The 16,585-nt window shown below is 36.7% G+C and overlaps 1 protein-coding gene across 6 annotated transcripts in view; it reads right to left on the bottom strand.

Annotated features, from left to right (window-relative positions):
- Positions 1 to 1,677: 1,677 nt before the first annotated feature.
- ATF7IP2 (activating transcription factor 7 interacting protein 2) overlaps positions 1,678 to 16,585 on the bottom strand; it is a 57,865-nt gene continuing 42,957 nt past the window's right edge. For all 6 annotated transcript variants that reach the window (XM_058570075.1, XM_058570074.1, XM_058570077.1 and 3 more), the window contains 5 exons: positions 14,330 to 14,403; positions 13,162 to 13,223; positions 12,647 to 12,716; positions 3,824 to 3,909; positions 1,678 to 3,223 (listed from right to left, as the gene is read on the bottom strand). In XM_058570075.1, coding sequence (XP_058426058.1) covers positions 2,810 to 3,223; positions 3,824 to 3,909; positions 12,647 to 12,716; positions 13,162 to 13,223; positions 14,330 to 14,403 — 706 coding nt within the window. In that variant the 3' untranslated portion in view covers positions 1,678 to 2,809. The remainder of the gene's footprint in view (positions 3,224 to 3,823; positions 3,910 to 12,646; positions 12,717 to 13,161; positions 13,224 to 14,329; positions 14,404 to 16,585) is intronic.

The raw sequence follows: 16,585 nt of genomic DNA on the forward strand, positions 1-16,585 counted from the left end.
GGGGTTTCCCCACAGTCTCAGTGAGGGAGGCATCGATGCTATAGAACAAGGAATTTATTATAGGGGCAAGACTTGGCCCAGCGTTGGGAGAGCTGGTGGAGAAAGCTATGCCAACTGCTCCCTCTGGGTCTAGTGTTGAGCTTGGAGTCATCAGAGGTCAGCCAGGTAGCAGTTAGGAAGGAAGGATGGATGTGGACAAGACCAAGCACAAACTGGAAGTGCATCTGCATGTCACCACCTCCACCCTTGGAGCTGTGGGAATCAGGGGCCTGTCGGAAAGGCACAGAGCGGCACACACGTGCCCTGTACTTGGACAGGCTGAAGGAGGGCTCTGGGCAGAAGCTGCAGGAGCTGCAAGTTCGTGAGCCAACAGATCAGCAACAGCATGCACGAGCCACCATGCTCTGTTGCCCTGTATCCATCCTCAGAAGGTAAAACATGACTGCTATTTTCACTTGTTTCTGAATCTCAGGCAACGTCTCATGACCAACGCTAACCTTGAACCAGCCAGGGAAGAATATCCTGGGAAAAGTAGTTCCAGCTGAGCCACATGGACACGATCCAAAGCCGCCAGGCCCACCTTATGAGTCTCAAGAGTGGCAGAGTGCACCTCTCATTGACCAAAAATGCCAGAGGTTTGCTTTCCTAGGTCACCTTGCAGCTTCGACACACGTCCTAGGATAAGTCAATCAGATGTGGGTCTGGAGCCACAAGGCGGCAAGTCAGTGGTGAATTCTTCCCGTGCCATCTACCCAGTCCCCACGAGGCATACAACGGGAACCCAGGACCAGGACGCTAGGTTTGAATGGGCTGGGTCTCTGTGACTTGGGCAAGCCAGCTAAGCTCTCTGGGCCTGTTTCCTCATCTTTAAAATGGGCAGAAAAGGTCTTACATCACATGGTAGAATATGAATTGCATAAACTGCCTCAGGTTTGAAACCTCATGGATTTATTGCAAGGTTATCTTTTTTTCCTGCCTGTTTTCCAAGCCTGAATCTTTTTGCTTCCTGGTGATTCCATGAGCTACCCCATAGTCTTTTCTCAATAAATGCAATTTTAGCTCGTCAGTTTGGTTCTGTTGCTTAAAGGGGGCATAAAGATTTCCCAACAAAAGCACATGAAGCCTTTCACGGGGTGGGGGAGGGGTGTTTGCTCTCTGTACTAGATAGTTGTACTGTGTCTAGCAGGACTGGATCTTTCTTGTTCTTAGGCTGGCTCTCTTCTGGTGTCACTGATAGATGACAGTTGAGAATCTTGCCCCATGCCCCTCCAGATGGCAAGAAACATTAATGCTTTTTTAGCCATCACCTCCAAGAGGCCTAATATCAGCCTTCCTCCCTCTTCCCATTATCATGCAAGCTCTTTTCCTTAAGACTTGTGTACCTATAGATATTCCAGAAGACCTGCTGGTTGGGGATCTAGTTTCACTTTGGAGATGCACACCAAAATCTTGCCTGTGGGGTCAAGTCTTTGGGCTTCGCTTAGCGAGTAAATGTCTAGTCTACGTCAACCCAAGGGTGCCGTCCTCTCCCGAGTGAAGCCCATCTGTTCTGTGCTGCAGGATGCCCTCCATTGCCCTGAGCTTGAATGGGACCTCACAGAGGGCAGCTCAGCTCATCACCTTCAGTTCAAATCTGGCTCTTTCAGTCGTAATGTTTTTAGGAAGTAAAGACACAGGAGACCAAAAAATAACAGCTTTATTTATGACTGAAGAAGTGAAGGCATTCACAAAATGCCAAGGAAAACAGTTTCCTGTTCATTTTTTTAGAGCCTCTGAAGTCTGAACTTTTACTATGTACCAGGAAAGAATGCTTCTCTTGAACATAATATCTTTTATACTACAGTTATTTTTCTGTTTTTCTCAACGTCTCAGTATTAGTTACCCAGTTTGTCCCATTGGGCCCTGACTTATACTTATCACGTCTGTCCGCTTGTTGAATTTCTTGGGCTCCTTGTGCTGGCCACAGCTTCCCTTCAGTGCTCCCTCAGATGCAGGTATGCATAGGACACAGCTACTGGAGTCCCTCAGAGTTTATGATCTTTCTCTGAGTAATGATGGCAGCCAGGAAATGAGCAAAGGGTTGCATTAAGGAATCAGAAAATTAAAGCCTTAAATATAAGGCAGACAACGCCATTTTCCTCAACTGAAATAGTGGGTTGGATAATGCTTTCCTAAGCAATACCATATGTGTTGTGTATACAGCACACAATGTTAATTTTATTATATATATATAAGTATACAAACAGATTTAGGGAAAACCTGCAGACTATTTCCCCCAAATGATTGACATAGCCAAAAGGGGGGGGGAGCAAAAATTAATAGCCCTTAGAATTTGAACAGAATGAGAAGACATTTATTTTCATAAAGTCTTGGTGGAGACACACTCCAGGGATGACCTGGCCTCAGTGAAAAGCAGATTTTTCCTGTAGCTATACTGACCGCAGGCAGGTCACCGAAAGCCGACTGTCAACAGAGGAAATGGTGGCTGCTTATATCCTGGGTTTCTGATCTAAGCAGCAGCTCCACAGTCACCAAAGGTATTGTACACACACAGCTTAGCGATATGGGTCCATGGGAGTGTATATTTTAGAATATATCCATTGGAAGCACTTATTGAATGCAAATCAGAAATTCATGAAACTAGAGGCCACTTACAACACAGGGAAGGGACTGTCCCTATACAAAGGGTTCACAATCTGTACCGGCCCTTTAAGATGGCAAATAGTGTTAGAGGACTATTGTAAACAACTCAAATACGGAAAAACAAAACAAAATGTAGTACAATATATAATTATTGAAGATTTTTCTTTCAGGTAAGATTTTCAGAAAACCCAGGGATAGACTTTATATCACAAAATGGTCCATATCGCCCAAAAATGTCTTTTGACTGGACAGTAAAATAATATTTGTTGGAAGCCAAAAACTGAGATAAAGTACAGGCCATTGGGAGTGGTAATGCTTTAATTTCTCCAATTTTCTTCCAAATCAACTTATTACTAGGGTTCTCATGGCACAGGAAGAGGTGGTAGCTTTCCACAGGAGCACACTTGGGATTGATTTTGGTGATGTTCCAAGTCAGGGCGATGCCCCTGGGTCTCAGCACCCGTTTCACTTTGAGCTCAGGCTTCTGAGGAGGAAGTGTATCCCGGATTTTGTCTACCAATTCAGGCAGGAGTGGTGGTGGTTCTGGAAGAGGTGGCAGGTGCTCAAAGGACTCAAGAACCTAAAGACACATTTATAAAAAGTTTAGCGAGTTGGATTGGTGGGTTCTGATTATTTTAAAGTGATCAACCTCAGTTCTACAATGTGTATTTCCCATTCCTCAATCCAGTTCTCAAAATTATAAGAACAGAAGGATGCTTCAAGAACTTGTGAGGCTAGACCCAGTCTTTTCAAGCATAAGCTTGTTTTGGAGTTAAGATTTCTGCACTCTGGAATATCACTAATCCACAGTGTGTTAGGTCCTAGACATTCTGGATACATTGTGTTCCCAAACACTGTGCTAATTTACATGAAAAGTGTGAGTGAACGAGAATATCCATTTCCTTCCACCTTCATCAACAATGGTTATCACTCTTAAAACAAAAATCTTTTTGAATCTGTTGGGTTAAAAAATGTATTTGTTTTAATTTCTGTAGTTTCTGGAAAATTCAGTTAAATTATTTTAATTGTGTAAATAAGTAGACTCACAATGGCACATTTAAAAAGGCACATTAAAGTGCTTTCTAATCTGAAATGTGACCCAAATGTTTCTTCATGGGTAACATGGGTACTTCTACTCAATTTGGAATGAATATCCCTTACAGAGCATTTCAATCAGTACCTGGGCTGCATTTTGTGCCACTGGAGTTCTCTCTTTTGAGATTGAAACGGCTTTCATAGGTGACTCCAGGGTGGATACTGGACTTCCTGTGAACAACACAAGGTTTAAGAAGTAAAATTTATCTGCAATAATCAACCCTACAGCCTTTAAACAAAGAATAGTTTTCGTCTTGGGTGGTAATTAAATGTGAACTAAAATTACAAAACTGTGAAATGAGAAGAAAAACTTGTGATAAAAGTTTAAGACCCAAAGGTACCAAGTATAGAGAATTTTCCTTTAATGTGACAAAAATTCCCCTCTTAAGGTAAACATTTAAGTCATTATGCAACTGGAAACTAGGAAAAGTTACACATGGAAGAGGGATCCCCACTCAGTGGTCTTACAGGTAGATTCTGCTCTGTTAGGTTAACAAGGATGTTTGTAAACATAGAGCCATTTACAAGAATGGTTTGAAAACAACTGGGGAGAATATAGATGGCAATGGTAAGAAAGGGGACTTCATGTTGTGAAGTAGTAGGGCTGGCAGCCAAAAATTTCAGAAGTTTAAACATATCTAGTAAGTAGTAAAAACCATTTTAGAACCATTGTGTGTGAAGTGATATAACTGTTTAATCTAGTTTGTGAATGTCCCCAAATGAAATTTCTTTTACTTGTATTTTTCTTTTGACTGATGAGGATAATCAAGATTTTGCATTGTGTTTCAAAGTTGATTTATGACTAACTTTATTTACTGGTGTTAAAACAGTTTTTTAGAAGAGGTAATGACTTTATATTTTTAATTGTAAGACAGTCTGTACAGCCTTTTTAACTGGTTTAATTAGTTAGAACTAGATTTGTGAAATCATAATCTGCAGGTTAATCATCATACAAGAGGTAATACAAATAACCTCTCTAAATTTTCAAGTGAACAATTTCGTACCAAAAAAAAATCTAACAAATATAACTTCCCATAACTAACATTCCATCTTTCAAGGTAATAAGTCAACAGGCCCCTGGCAAATTAAAATAGGCTAGGAGAGAAACTCAATTTTATGATGATAAGAAGAGACAAAATAGGACTTCTATCCTAAACCAGTTAGTGTTTACATCCTTTGTGTTACCAACGCCAGTGTCTTGTAAATACTCTCCAGCCTTTATCCTTATCTATATAAAAGTGAGTAATGATTACTTCAGTGCTTTGTATTCTCAAAGCAATAGAGCCAGTACATCATTATTTTAAGGTTCCTCGTTAAATCTCTAGGTGAGAACTGTGGCCACTTGTTTCAACTGAACCCTTTGGTGTTTGACCTTATGGATCCTTTGCTGCATGAATATAAACATGTAAACACACATATTCACCCATGTAAATATTAATATTATAAAAATGACTTTTAGAGTTTGAATTTTTAAATGAACTATTCAGATATAATTTACATACAATAAAATGTACCCATTTTAAATGTGCAATTCTTTGAGTTTTGACAAATGTACACTTGTGAAACCATCACCAAAATCAAGACGCAGAATATTTTTATTACCTCAAAAGTTCTTTAGTACCCCATCTCAGTCAATCCCTCTCTCACCTCTGGACCCATGAAATCACAGGTCTGGTGTCACTGAAGATTAGATTTGCTTTTTCTAGAATTTCATGTAAATCAAATCACACAGTGTGTAGAATTTTTTTGTCCAGTATAATGTGTCTGAGATTCATCCATGTTGTTGCATAAAACAATATTCTATTCATTTTTATTGTGAAGTAGTATTTGGCTGTAGAGATATGCCACAACCTATTTATACATTTGTCTGTTGATGGATATTTGGGCTGTTTCTCGTTTGGGGCTTTTATGAATAAAGTTACCATGACCATTTATGTAAAAGTCTCTGTGTAGATGTAGGTTTTCATTTCTCTTGGGTAAATACATACGAGTGGAATAGTGTCACATGGTTAGACTATAGTTAATGTTTTGAGAAGCTGCCAAACTACTTCCAAGGTGGTTTTCCCATTCCTACCAGCAAAGTATGAGAATTCCATGTTGCTCCATATCCTTGCCAACACTTTGCATATTTTCAGTTGTTTTTATTCTAGCCATTCTAGTGGATATGTTGTGGTATCTCATTATGGTCTTAATTTCCCTAATGAATATTGATCTTGAGGATGTCTTCTTGTGCTTATTTGCCCTCCCCCTATCTTCTCTAGTGAAGTATCATCTACTTACTTTGGGTTTAACTTATTCTTTTTTTCCTAGCATCTTAAGGTAGAGGCTTAGACTATTCATTTTAGACTTTCTGTTTTTACTAATATAAACACTTAATGCTAGTAATTTCCCTCTCAGCACTGCTTTAGTTGCATCGCTCAAATTTTGATATGCTGCGTTTTCATCCTCACTCAGTTCAAAATATTTTTAAATTTCCCTTTCAATTTCTTCGACTCATGGGTTACTTAGAAACGTGTTTAGTTTATAAATATCTAGGGTTTTCCAGCTATCTTTCTGTTATTGATGACTAATTTAATTATGCTGTGTCAGAGAACATACTCTGAATGATTAGAATCCTTTTACATATACTGAGACTAGCTTTATGGTCCAGAACCTGATCTATCTCATTGCATGCTTCATATGCACTTAAAAGGAACGTGTATTCTGCTGTGGTTGGATTGAGTGTTCCATAAATGACAATTAGGTTAAGTTGGTTGATAGTGTTGCTCAAGCTTCTATAACTTTACTGACTTTCTGTCTACATATTGTATCAATTACTGAGAAGGGAGTATTGGAACCTCCAATTATAATTTTCTGTTTATCATTTCAGTCCTATTGGTTTTTGCATCAGGAATTTTAAAGTTCTACTATTAATTGCATATACATGTAGGTTTACTATGTCTTCCTGACGAAAAGAGTGCTTTATCATTATGAAACGGCCCTTATCCCTGGTAATATTCCTTGTTCTGAAGTCTATTTGTCTGATAATAGTCACTCCAGCTTCCTTATGATTAGTGTTTGCATGTTTTTGCATTATCTTCTTCCATTCTCTTAATGTTAACCTATCCACATATTTAGATCTAAAGTGCACCATATAGTTATCATATATTTGGGTCTTTTGTTATCCCGTCCAATAATGTCTGCTTTTTAATGGAGTGTTTAGACCATTTACACTTATGCAAATTATCAATACGGTCAGATTTAAATCTACCATCTTGCCTTTTGTTCTCTATTAGTCTTGTTTGTTCTTTGCTTTTTTGTGGCTTCTCTTTGACTATTTAAAAAATTCCAGGGGCCACCCCAGTGGTGCAAGCAGTTGGGTGCACATGCTCTGCTGTGGTGGCCCAGGGTTTGCCGGTTCAGATCCCAGCCGTGCACCGACGCACCGCTTGTCAAGCCATGCTGTGGCAGCGTCCCATATAAAGTGGGGGAATATGGGCATGGATGTTAGCCCAGGGCCAGTCTTCCTCAGCAACAAAAGAGGAGGATTGGCAGATGTTAGCTCAGGGCTGATCTTCCTCACACACACAAAAAAAATTCCATTTTATCTCCTCTATTGGTCTATTAGCTATACTTCCACTTAAAAAAAATTACTGCTCTGGGCATTATCATATGTATCTTTAATAGCTTATTATAGTCTATCTTCAAATAACATTATACTACTCATGTAACGTAAGACCTTACCAACAGCATACTTCCATTCCTCTGATCATCTCTTGCACTATTGTTGTCATACGTTAACACAGTACATATATTATAAACTCCACAATATGGTGTGATATTCCTTTGTGTAGATCCACTTTCCATCTGATACTGCTTTCCTTTTGCTTGAAGAACTTCATTTATTTTTGATAGTGAAGGTCTGCGGGCAGCAAATTGTGTTTATCTGAAAAAGTCTTAATTTTGCTTTCATTTTTGAAAGCTATATTTCCTGGATATAGAATTCTAGGTTGACGATCATTTTCCCTGAGCTTTTTAATGATGTCATTTGATTTGCACAGTTCCAATTGAGAAAACTGTGAATTCTTTGTTCTTCTCTATATATTCTCTATTTATCTTGTTTTTCTCATTGTTTTTCAGATTCTTCTCTTTATCATTGCTTTTCAGGAATTGATTATGATTTGCCTTGATATGGTTTTCTTTGTATTTATCCTGCTTGGAGTTTACTGAAGTTTTTGGTTACGTGGGTCTGTACTTTTCATTAAACTGGAAAGCTTCTGACCATACATGTATGTTAGACCACTTGATATTGTCCCACAGTTCACTAGAGGTCTGATTGCTTTCCCCTTAGACCATTTTTTTCTTTTCTTAATCTTTCTTTACTTTGGATAGTTTCTTTCCAGACTCTTTGGATCAGGTACTACTTCCTCCAGTACACCAATTTGTTTTCCTTCTTTGGTGTCTAACATGCTGTTTACTCCATCCACTGAACTTTAAGTATTTTCTTTTTTTTCATTTGGTTCTATTTTGTATCTTTTATTTCTCTTCTTTTGTTCCTGTTTCCCTCTAAATCTTTAAGCATATTTCTATCAGCTCTTTTAAAGTCCTTGTCTATTAATACTGTCATCTCTGTCATTTATAAGTTTGTTTCTATTGACTAATTTTTCTCTTGGTTATGGTTCCATTTTTTCTTCTTCATATCCCCAGTGATTTTTTAAATCAGATGATGGATATTACGAATTTTACATGGTTGTGTGTTGAATTCTTTTGTCCTCTTTTAACAGACAGTGGGCTTTGTGTGATAAGCCAGTGAGTTACTTGCAGTTCAGCGTGATCCTTTCAAAGCTTGTTTTTAGGTTTTATTAGGGCAAGGCTGGAGTTGCCTTTGCTCTAAGATGAGTTCACACCCAGATATGCAATAAGAATCTGCCACTATGGCTGGTCAGAATTGAAACATTTCCCATCTCTGTTTGAGCTCCGGAAATTGTTCAGCATAAAGTTCCTTGGTCATTCTTTACCTAGATTCATGGAGTTTCACTCTATGCATGTGTGGCTTAATATTTTGGCAAAGACTCATGAGGACTACTATGCTAACATCCTGGAGCTCTTTCTCTTAGTGGTTTCCTCGTTCTGATAGTCCTCTTCCCTTCATTCCAGTTGCCTCAGCCTCTCTGAACGCCTATCTGTGTCTCCTCACCTCAGCAAGACAGCCATCCTCTACTTGGGATCTCCTTCATTGCACCACAGTCTAGGAAGAAAGCTGGAGGATCCAGTAGGGCTCATTTCATTCATCTCCCTTCTCTCTGTGATTGCAGTCCTGTACTGTAATATCTGAAAAATTTTTTCTTATATCTTGTTTAGTTTTCTAGTTGTTTACTGCAGAAAAGTTAAGTGTGGTCCCATTTATTCCATTATGACTCTACATATATACTTTCATAACTTTTTTCTCTTGTTATGTTATTAACATGTTTACATCAATACATGTACTTCTTCTCCAACATTATTTTTAATAGCTGAATATTGCTATGCCATATAAACCAAATTTGTGTGAGTAATCCCTTATTTCTAGAAAATTGAGGTTTTCCAAAGTTTTATTTTCACAAATAGCACTGTAATGAACATCGGCATACTTCCCTATACACTTGACTTTAGTTTCTTCAGGTAACTATTCAAAGAATTTTTAGGTCAAAAGGCTTACATATTTGTAAAGTTTTTGATATTGACAAAATGTTTTTTGTCAATATCAAAAAGATTTGTCAATATCAGAAAGATTTATACTCCCGTTCACAGTATAGAAAGGTACATTTCCTCTAAAACTCATTAGTGGAAAATCTGCTGCATTAATTCAACATTTTTTTGGAAAGTATACTATGTGCCACACACTATGCGCCACACACTATGCTAAAAGGATGGAAATATACAGGTTAATAAAGATAGCAATGCTGCTGAAAAGAATTCCAAGTTTTTTTAGGAAGAAAGATACGTAAAGAAACAATTACAGAACAATGTAATAAAGCTATGATATAGGTATGCACAAAATACCAAGGGTAAGCAGAGCAAGGAATGCCAATTGCTGCCTGGAAGGAACAGTTCAGCACAAGTGTCTAAACTGAATATTAAAGGATGAGAAGTGGGGTCATCAGACAAGCCTGAGGAGGTACAGAGGGGAGAGCATTCCTGGCAAAGAGAAATACATATGGAGAGATGGTAGAGAAAGAAGTACCACCTATTGAGAAGCTATTAAGGTGCAGGCAAGGAATTTGTAGAAGATAAAGCTAGAAAAGTTTCCAGGGTTTAAGTCATTAAGGATTCTGTATATCTTGCTAAGAAATTGATATTTTTTTTTTGGTGAGGAAGATTGGCCCAAGCTCATATCCACTGCCAATCTTCCTCTTTTTTGCTGAGGAAGATTAGCCCTGAGCTAACATCTGTGCTCGTCTTCCTCTATTTTGTACATGGGATGCTGCCACAGCATGGCCTGATGAGTAGTATGTAGTTCTGCGCCTGGGATCCGAACCCGCAAACCCCAGGCTGCCGAAGCAGAGAGCAGGAACTCAACCACTACACCACCAGGCCGGCCCTAAGGAGTTTTGATTGTATCCTGAAGACAAAAACATAACCAGACTTGTATATAGGAAATAATATTTTAGAGGCAGTTTTGAAGATTCATTAAAAGCCATAAGTTAGGGCAGAAATATTAGTTACTAAATTATGACAATAGACCAGGCTAAAGGAGATGGAATTCTAAAATAAGGAAATATATGGACCAGATCTGTTAGTGAGACTGAGTCTCCATGTTAGCATGCAGGACTCCATGCTTTGAACTTTTTCTGATCCTGTCTTATTCTCATAATGTGCTTTGTAGAAACACTTAGAATTGCATGTAGGCAAGCTAATCAGCAACCAGTAGAAAGAATAACTTGTTAGAAAATTTATGACCCCTGCCCAGAACTATAACTTCTGTCTCAGATAAGGAAGTAACTGATCTTTTCTTAGATTCCTCAGGAATGTCATATTCATCATCTGTCAGCAGATCTGAAACTCTTTGTCTATGGAGAGGTGCTCAACAGTCTGCAGTCATCCATCACCTGACATTCCTGAGCCCCCTCCTCAACCCCTATTTGCCTTATATAAGTTGCTGCCAAATCAGTTCCCTTTAAGATGGTTTTCTTTGGACGACAGTCTGCCATCTTCTGATCAGCTAGCTCATTGCTTAATAAAGTGCTTTCTCTACCACCACCTTGCCTCTTGACTGATTGGTTTTTGTCTTGTGGTGAGCAGATTGAGCCCTTGCTCAGTAACATTAGCTTTTCAGGAGACAGAACTGACGGGCTTGAAAACTGACTAGATAGTGGAATGAGGCAGATTGAAGAGTCAACAGTAACTTTTCCACAACTGGCTTGGGAAATTGGGTGAGCTGGTGATATCATTCAAGCCTGTGAACATGGGAAATAGCCCAAGTTTGATTTGATTAACTATACTCTTATTCAGAACTGGACATTCTAAAAGATAGACTCACATTATCATGAGTTAGCATCATGAATTAGCATAATCTATCTTTCCAATGGCTGGATTTCAAACTGAAGCCCCTCAAGTTAGAGGTATGACTTATTTCGTTAAGCACTGAATGAATCTGTGTTCTTACTTTTTAATTTACTGTATCTAAAATCCTGTATCATGTAGTTTAGAAACAATTTAGTAATCTTAATCATTAAGAAGTAACTGGGGCTGGCCCCGTGGCTGAGCGGTTGAGTGCGTGCACTCCGCTGCTGGCGGCCCGGGTTCAGATCCCGGGCGCGCACCGACGCACCGCTTCTCCGGCCGTGCTGAGGCCGCGTCCCACATAGAGCAACTGGAGGGATGTGCAGCTGTGACATACAACTATCTCCTGGGGCTTTGGGGGAAAAATAAATAAATAAATAAAAATTATAAAAAAAAAAAAAAAAGAAGTAACTGATTACTTCATTATGGACTCCAATTCATTTTTCAAATTTATATTTCTAATCTTCATCATGAAACTGGAAACTGATGGGTTTTTTAATTCTATCATGATGTACCTGGAGATTCCAAAGCTTCCAACCTTTGTTTGGATCCGGTTAAAAGGGGAGAAGGAATTGGACTATATATTTCCTATACTAATCTCCGTTTTTTAAAATATTACATTTTTTTTTTACTAATGCTAATAAGTGGAATTCAAATGTTTTATCAAAAGAGTACTATAGACATTCAAGTGCAGTTATTAAGAGATGAAACCCTATAACTGATTACCAGCCCCAGAGAACTGTATTTTACTTCTTTTTGTTTAAGTCTGAGAAAGAGAGCACTGCTGTCACTCTCCTTCTACATTTTCATGTTACGCCCTAGTGTCCTCTCACAGCCACTATTGTTATAGTTAAGGACAAAAGGTACCACAGGTAGAAAAGAGATTCATAATAGCCCCAAACAACCCAGATGACTTTCATCGAGTGAACAGATAAACTATTATACTTCCATACCATGGAATACTACTAAGCAATAAAAAGGAATATTACTGATACACACAACAACTTGGATGACCCTCAGGGGGAATTATGCTAAGTGAAAGAAGCCAATTTCAGAAGGATACATATTGTATCATTACATTTATATAACATCCATGAAATAACATAATTATAGTGGTGAGGATCAGATTAGTGGTTGCCAGGGTTTAGGGATTGGGGACAGGAAGTAGGTGTGGCTACAATGGGTTAGCATGAGGGAGCCTTGTAGTGACAGAACTGTTGTGTAATTTGATTGTGGTGGCAGTTACACAAATCAACATGTGATAAAATTGCATAGAGCTAACTACACGCACACACTAATACACTAAAACAAACTTCATACAAGGGTCAAATGCATTTTGAATCATCACCCTTTCCTCTTTCTTAAAAAAGAAAGATAAATCCTTTACCTGTGTTGCAGTTTGATAGGCCTTCTGTCGTCAGATCAATCACAGCATCAAGTTTCTTCTTCTCTACAGCCTGAAAAGTTGTTGTTAAAAAAATAAGATTTTGCTTCAATAGCAGAAAATATTTTTTAAAAATAAAACACATATTTTAAATGACCATTTAGAAGCTAGAGATTGAACATTCTATAAGTCTTTATGGTTTAATTTAACTCTACTATGAAAGAGAAGCTTATGAAATACTGTATGGTTTCTGAAAATATGACTAAGCAGAGTCTAAATGAGTTAATTTGGTAAATAAGTATGGTTGTGAAATATGTTTATCATTAGCTGTTTGCTTTTTAATGTTTAAGCTGGACTGGAGCCTGGTTATGCCACCCAGTCAGACATTAATTTCTCAGAGAGTGAATCTCCCAAAGAACGAATGACAAAGTTGAGTCCTCCAACATGCAGCAACACTAAAGTTCTTAGAACTAACACATTCAAATAAGTAGCATTCAGAGACAATATTTATTACCTACCATAACTTTAGTTTCAGTATCAGGTGAACAGTTAAAATTTCCTGATGTAATTTTTCCACTATCTGAAAGAAAATTATTCAAATATGAACATTTGACAAGTTTATTAAACTATTAAATATTTATGGACTTTCTTAACATATGAATGCTGAAACACGAAAATAATGGGGACGCTAATTAAGCGTTTATTATATAATCATAAAAAGTAACTCAATTGACTTTACCTATTCCAAAGACTGATGAACCAGTTCAAAAAAAACAAAATCTAATTTTGGTTCAAGACATTTCGTCCTTCTGTAACTTTACAACTATATTAGTAACTTTTTTGAAACTCTATCTGTAAATTAATAGAGCATTTGAAGAAATAAACCTGGACATCTATACATTTTTTAATCACAGTACCTTTAGACTAAACTACCTGAGATGACTAAGTAGCATTCTTCCTAGAACCAGTAGAAAGCCTCAGATAAATGTAACTATTTGATTTACAATCTTAATAGCCCACACCATGGAGGCAATTAAGTAGCTATATAAATAGAGGCAAAGCTTTCTGAAATTAAGATGCAAATATTCTAATATGGTAAAAAATGAAAAGAAAATGAGGAATTTTGAATGAGAAATTACGGACCAACAAGACAGCTATTTCAATAGAGAGGAAATTTATTGGAAATCTGTTAAAGATTTTTACAGAAACATAATAAGACAGAAACTCTAAAGAGCAACAAAGTATTATTAAAAAAACCAAAAGTTAAAAAATCAAAGATACTAACGAATAGCGAAACTTTACATCTTAAGCAGATTATAACAGATAAAACAAAAAGACAAACAAAAAACCCCAACACTACCACCAACACAGGCCAGAGCAAACAAGCAAAAATAATGCATATGAAAAGTAAGCAGTTTTATAACTTACAAAGTCATTAAACAAACACAGTAAAGAAACAAAAGGCCATAAACTGATAAACACAAGGTTAAAAAGAAACTTTCATTTATATTAAGGAATCATTTATTTATTCAGGTAATATTAATCACAGATATAAATTAAAACATTTTTGAGAACAGAATTAAAATTTCATTTTATTAAAAGATAATATTCAATTCTCTATTTTAAAAAAATACTGATTTGAGGCTTTCTAATTTGATAGATCATATTTTAATCAACTTAAGATACCTGTTGGATTTGATGTAATTGGAGTTGTCAAATTAGGACTTTCCACAGAAATCAACATAACATCATCATTGTTACTAAAATGATAAAAAATTAAAAACAAAAATAAACTAAACATGCATATTAAGCTTAAACAAGCAAACAATGGTTAGAATTATTCTAATTTAACATTTTATACCTGACATGTTTTAATCTAACAATTGTGGGAGGTGGAATGGAGATGATAAAACCAAATACCCAAGAAACCCCATGTATTACCAATTAACGATATGACCAAAAGTTCATGGATATCCAATAACAAGGGACCCTTAAAACTTAGTAGAGATGCATTTACAATGAACCCAAATATACAATCTATAAGTATACAATATACATAAATGTACAAAATATACAAAAGTCACTCTAGCACATATACTTGCCTTCACAAAAATGAAAAAACATATAACTGAAAGAAATCCACTAAGACACTTTGACTCTTACAAATACAGGACTATAACAAACAAAGCTATTAAAAAATTATTTCTTCCACTATCTACATTATATCACTATAGTCTCAGTATTTACCAGACATTTACTAAACTGAGGCAATGATGGTACATGATGCTGATTATGGTTACAGAATATCCTGAGTCAGAAGATTGTCTTCGGTTTCCATTTGACCCTGACTCCACTTTTATGAGTATGACATTTAATCAGAATTTTTGTTAAGAAAATATTGGTACAAATTTCATTAAGCCCATAAAATTGCTAGATGAATTTCCTATACACAGGGTTATACCATTTTTTTATAGATGTTTTTAATATTTAGCATTTGTATTTAGGTCTATGATCCATTTCAAGGTATTTTTGCATATGGTGTGAGGTAACAGTTGAGGTTCACTTTTCCCCTCTGGTTATTCCAGTAACCTTTGTTGAAAAGACTATCTTTTCCCCATTAAATTACCTTGGCATCTTTGTTGAAAACAAATGGACTACATGTATGCTCTCTAATCTGTCCATTGATTTATATGTCTATCCTTATGCCAACACCGTTGTCTTAATTACTATAGCTTTATAATAAGTCTTGAACGCAGTAGTGTAAATCTTCCAACTTTGTTCTTCTTTTATAACATTGTTTTCATCTTCTAGGTCTTTTGCATATCACATAAATTTTCGATCAGCTTGTTACTTTCTACAAAAAAGGCTACCAGGATTTTGACTGAGATTGCATCAAATGTACAGAACAATTTGGTTGAAGTGGCATTAATAATGAATTTTCTGATTTGTGAACATGGCACATCTCATCATATATTTAGGTCTCCTTTAATTTCTTTTTCCTTTTGTGCTTTTTAATTAACTTATTTTTTTTTAGAGCAGTTGTAGGTTTATAGAAAAATTGAGTAGCAAGTACAGAGTTCCTATATACACTCTGCCCCCACACAACCTCCCCCACTATCAAAATCCTGTACCCTACTGGTATGCTTGTTACAACTGATGAACCTACACTGACATACCATTATCACCCAAAGTCCATAGTTTACAATAGGGTTCACTTTTAGTGTTGTACATTCTGTGGGTTTTGACAAATGTATAATATGTATCCACCATTACAGTATCATATAGAACAGTTTCACTGCCCTAAAAATCCCCTGTGCTCCACCTATTCATCCCTCCCCACTAACTCCTGACTATATTTGATCTTTTTACTGTCCTCATAGTTTTGCCTTTTCTAGAATGTCTTATAGCTAGAATCATACAGTATTTAGCCTTCTCAGATTGGCTTCTTTCACTTAGTAATATGCTTTTAAGTTTCCTCCATGTTGTTTCATAGCTCATTTCTTTTATAGCACTGAACAATATTCCATTGTCTGAATGCACCACAGTTTATTTATCCATTCATCTACTGAAGGACATCTTGGTTGCCTCCAAGTTTTTGGCAATTATGAATGAAATTGCACTTTATATGATTCCATCTTCTCTCCTTTCTTAGCATATCAATTGTACTTCGTTTTTAGCAGTTGCCCTCGAGTTTGCAACATACATTTACAACTAATCCAAGTCCACTTTCAAATAACACTATAACTGCTTCACAAGTAGTGCAAGTACCTTATAATGATAAAATATTTCTAATCCTCCTCCCTGTTCCTTGTATCATTGCTGTCATTCACTTCACTTATATACAAGCGTGTGCACACACACACAAGCATATATAATCAAATACATTATTGCTATTATTTTGAATAAACTCTTTTCTGTTAAACCAATTAAGAATAAGAAAAA

This window comes from Diceros bicornis, chromosome 26 (assembly GCF_020826845.1).
Source record: "Diceros bicornis minor isolate mBicDic1 chromosome 26, mDicBic1.mat.cur, whole genome shotgun sequence".
Taxonomy (NCBI): Eukaryota; Metazoa; Chordata; class Mammalia; order Perissodactyla; family Rhinocerotidae; genus Diceros; species Diceros bicornis.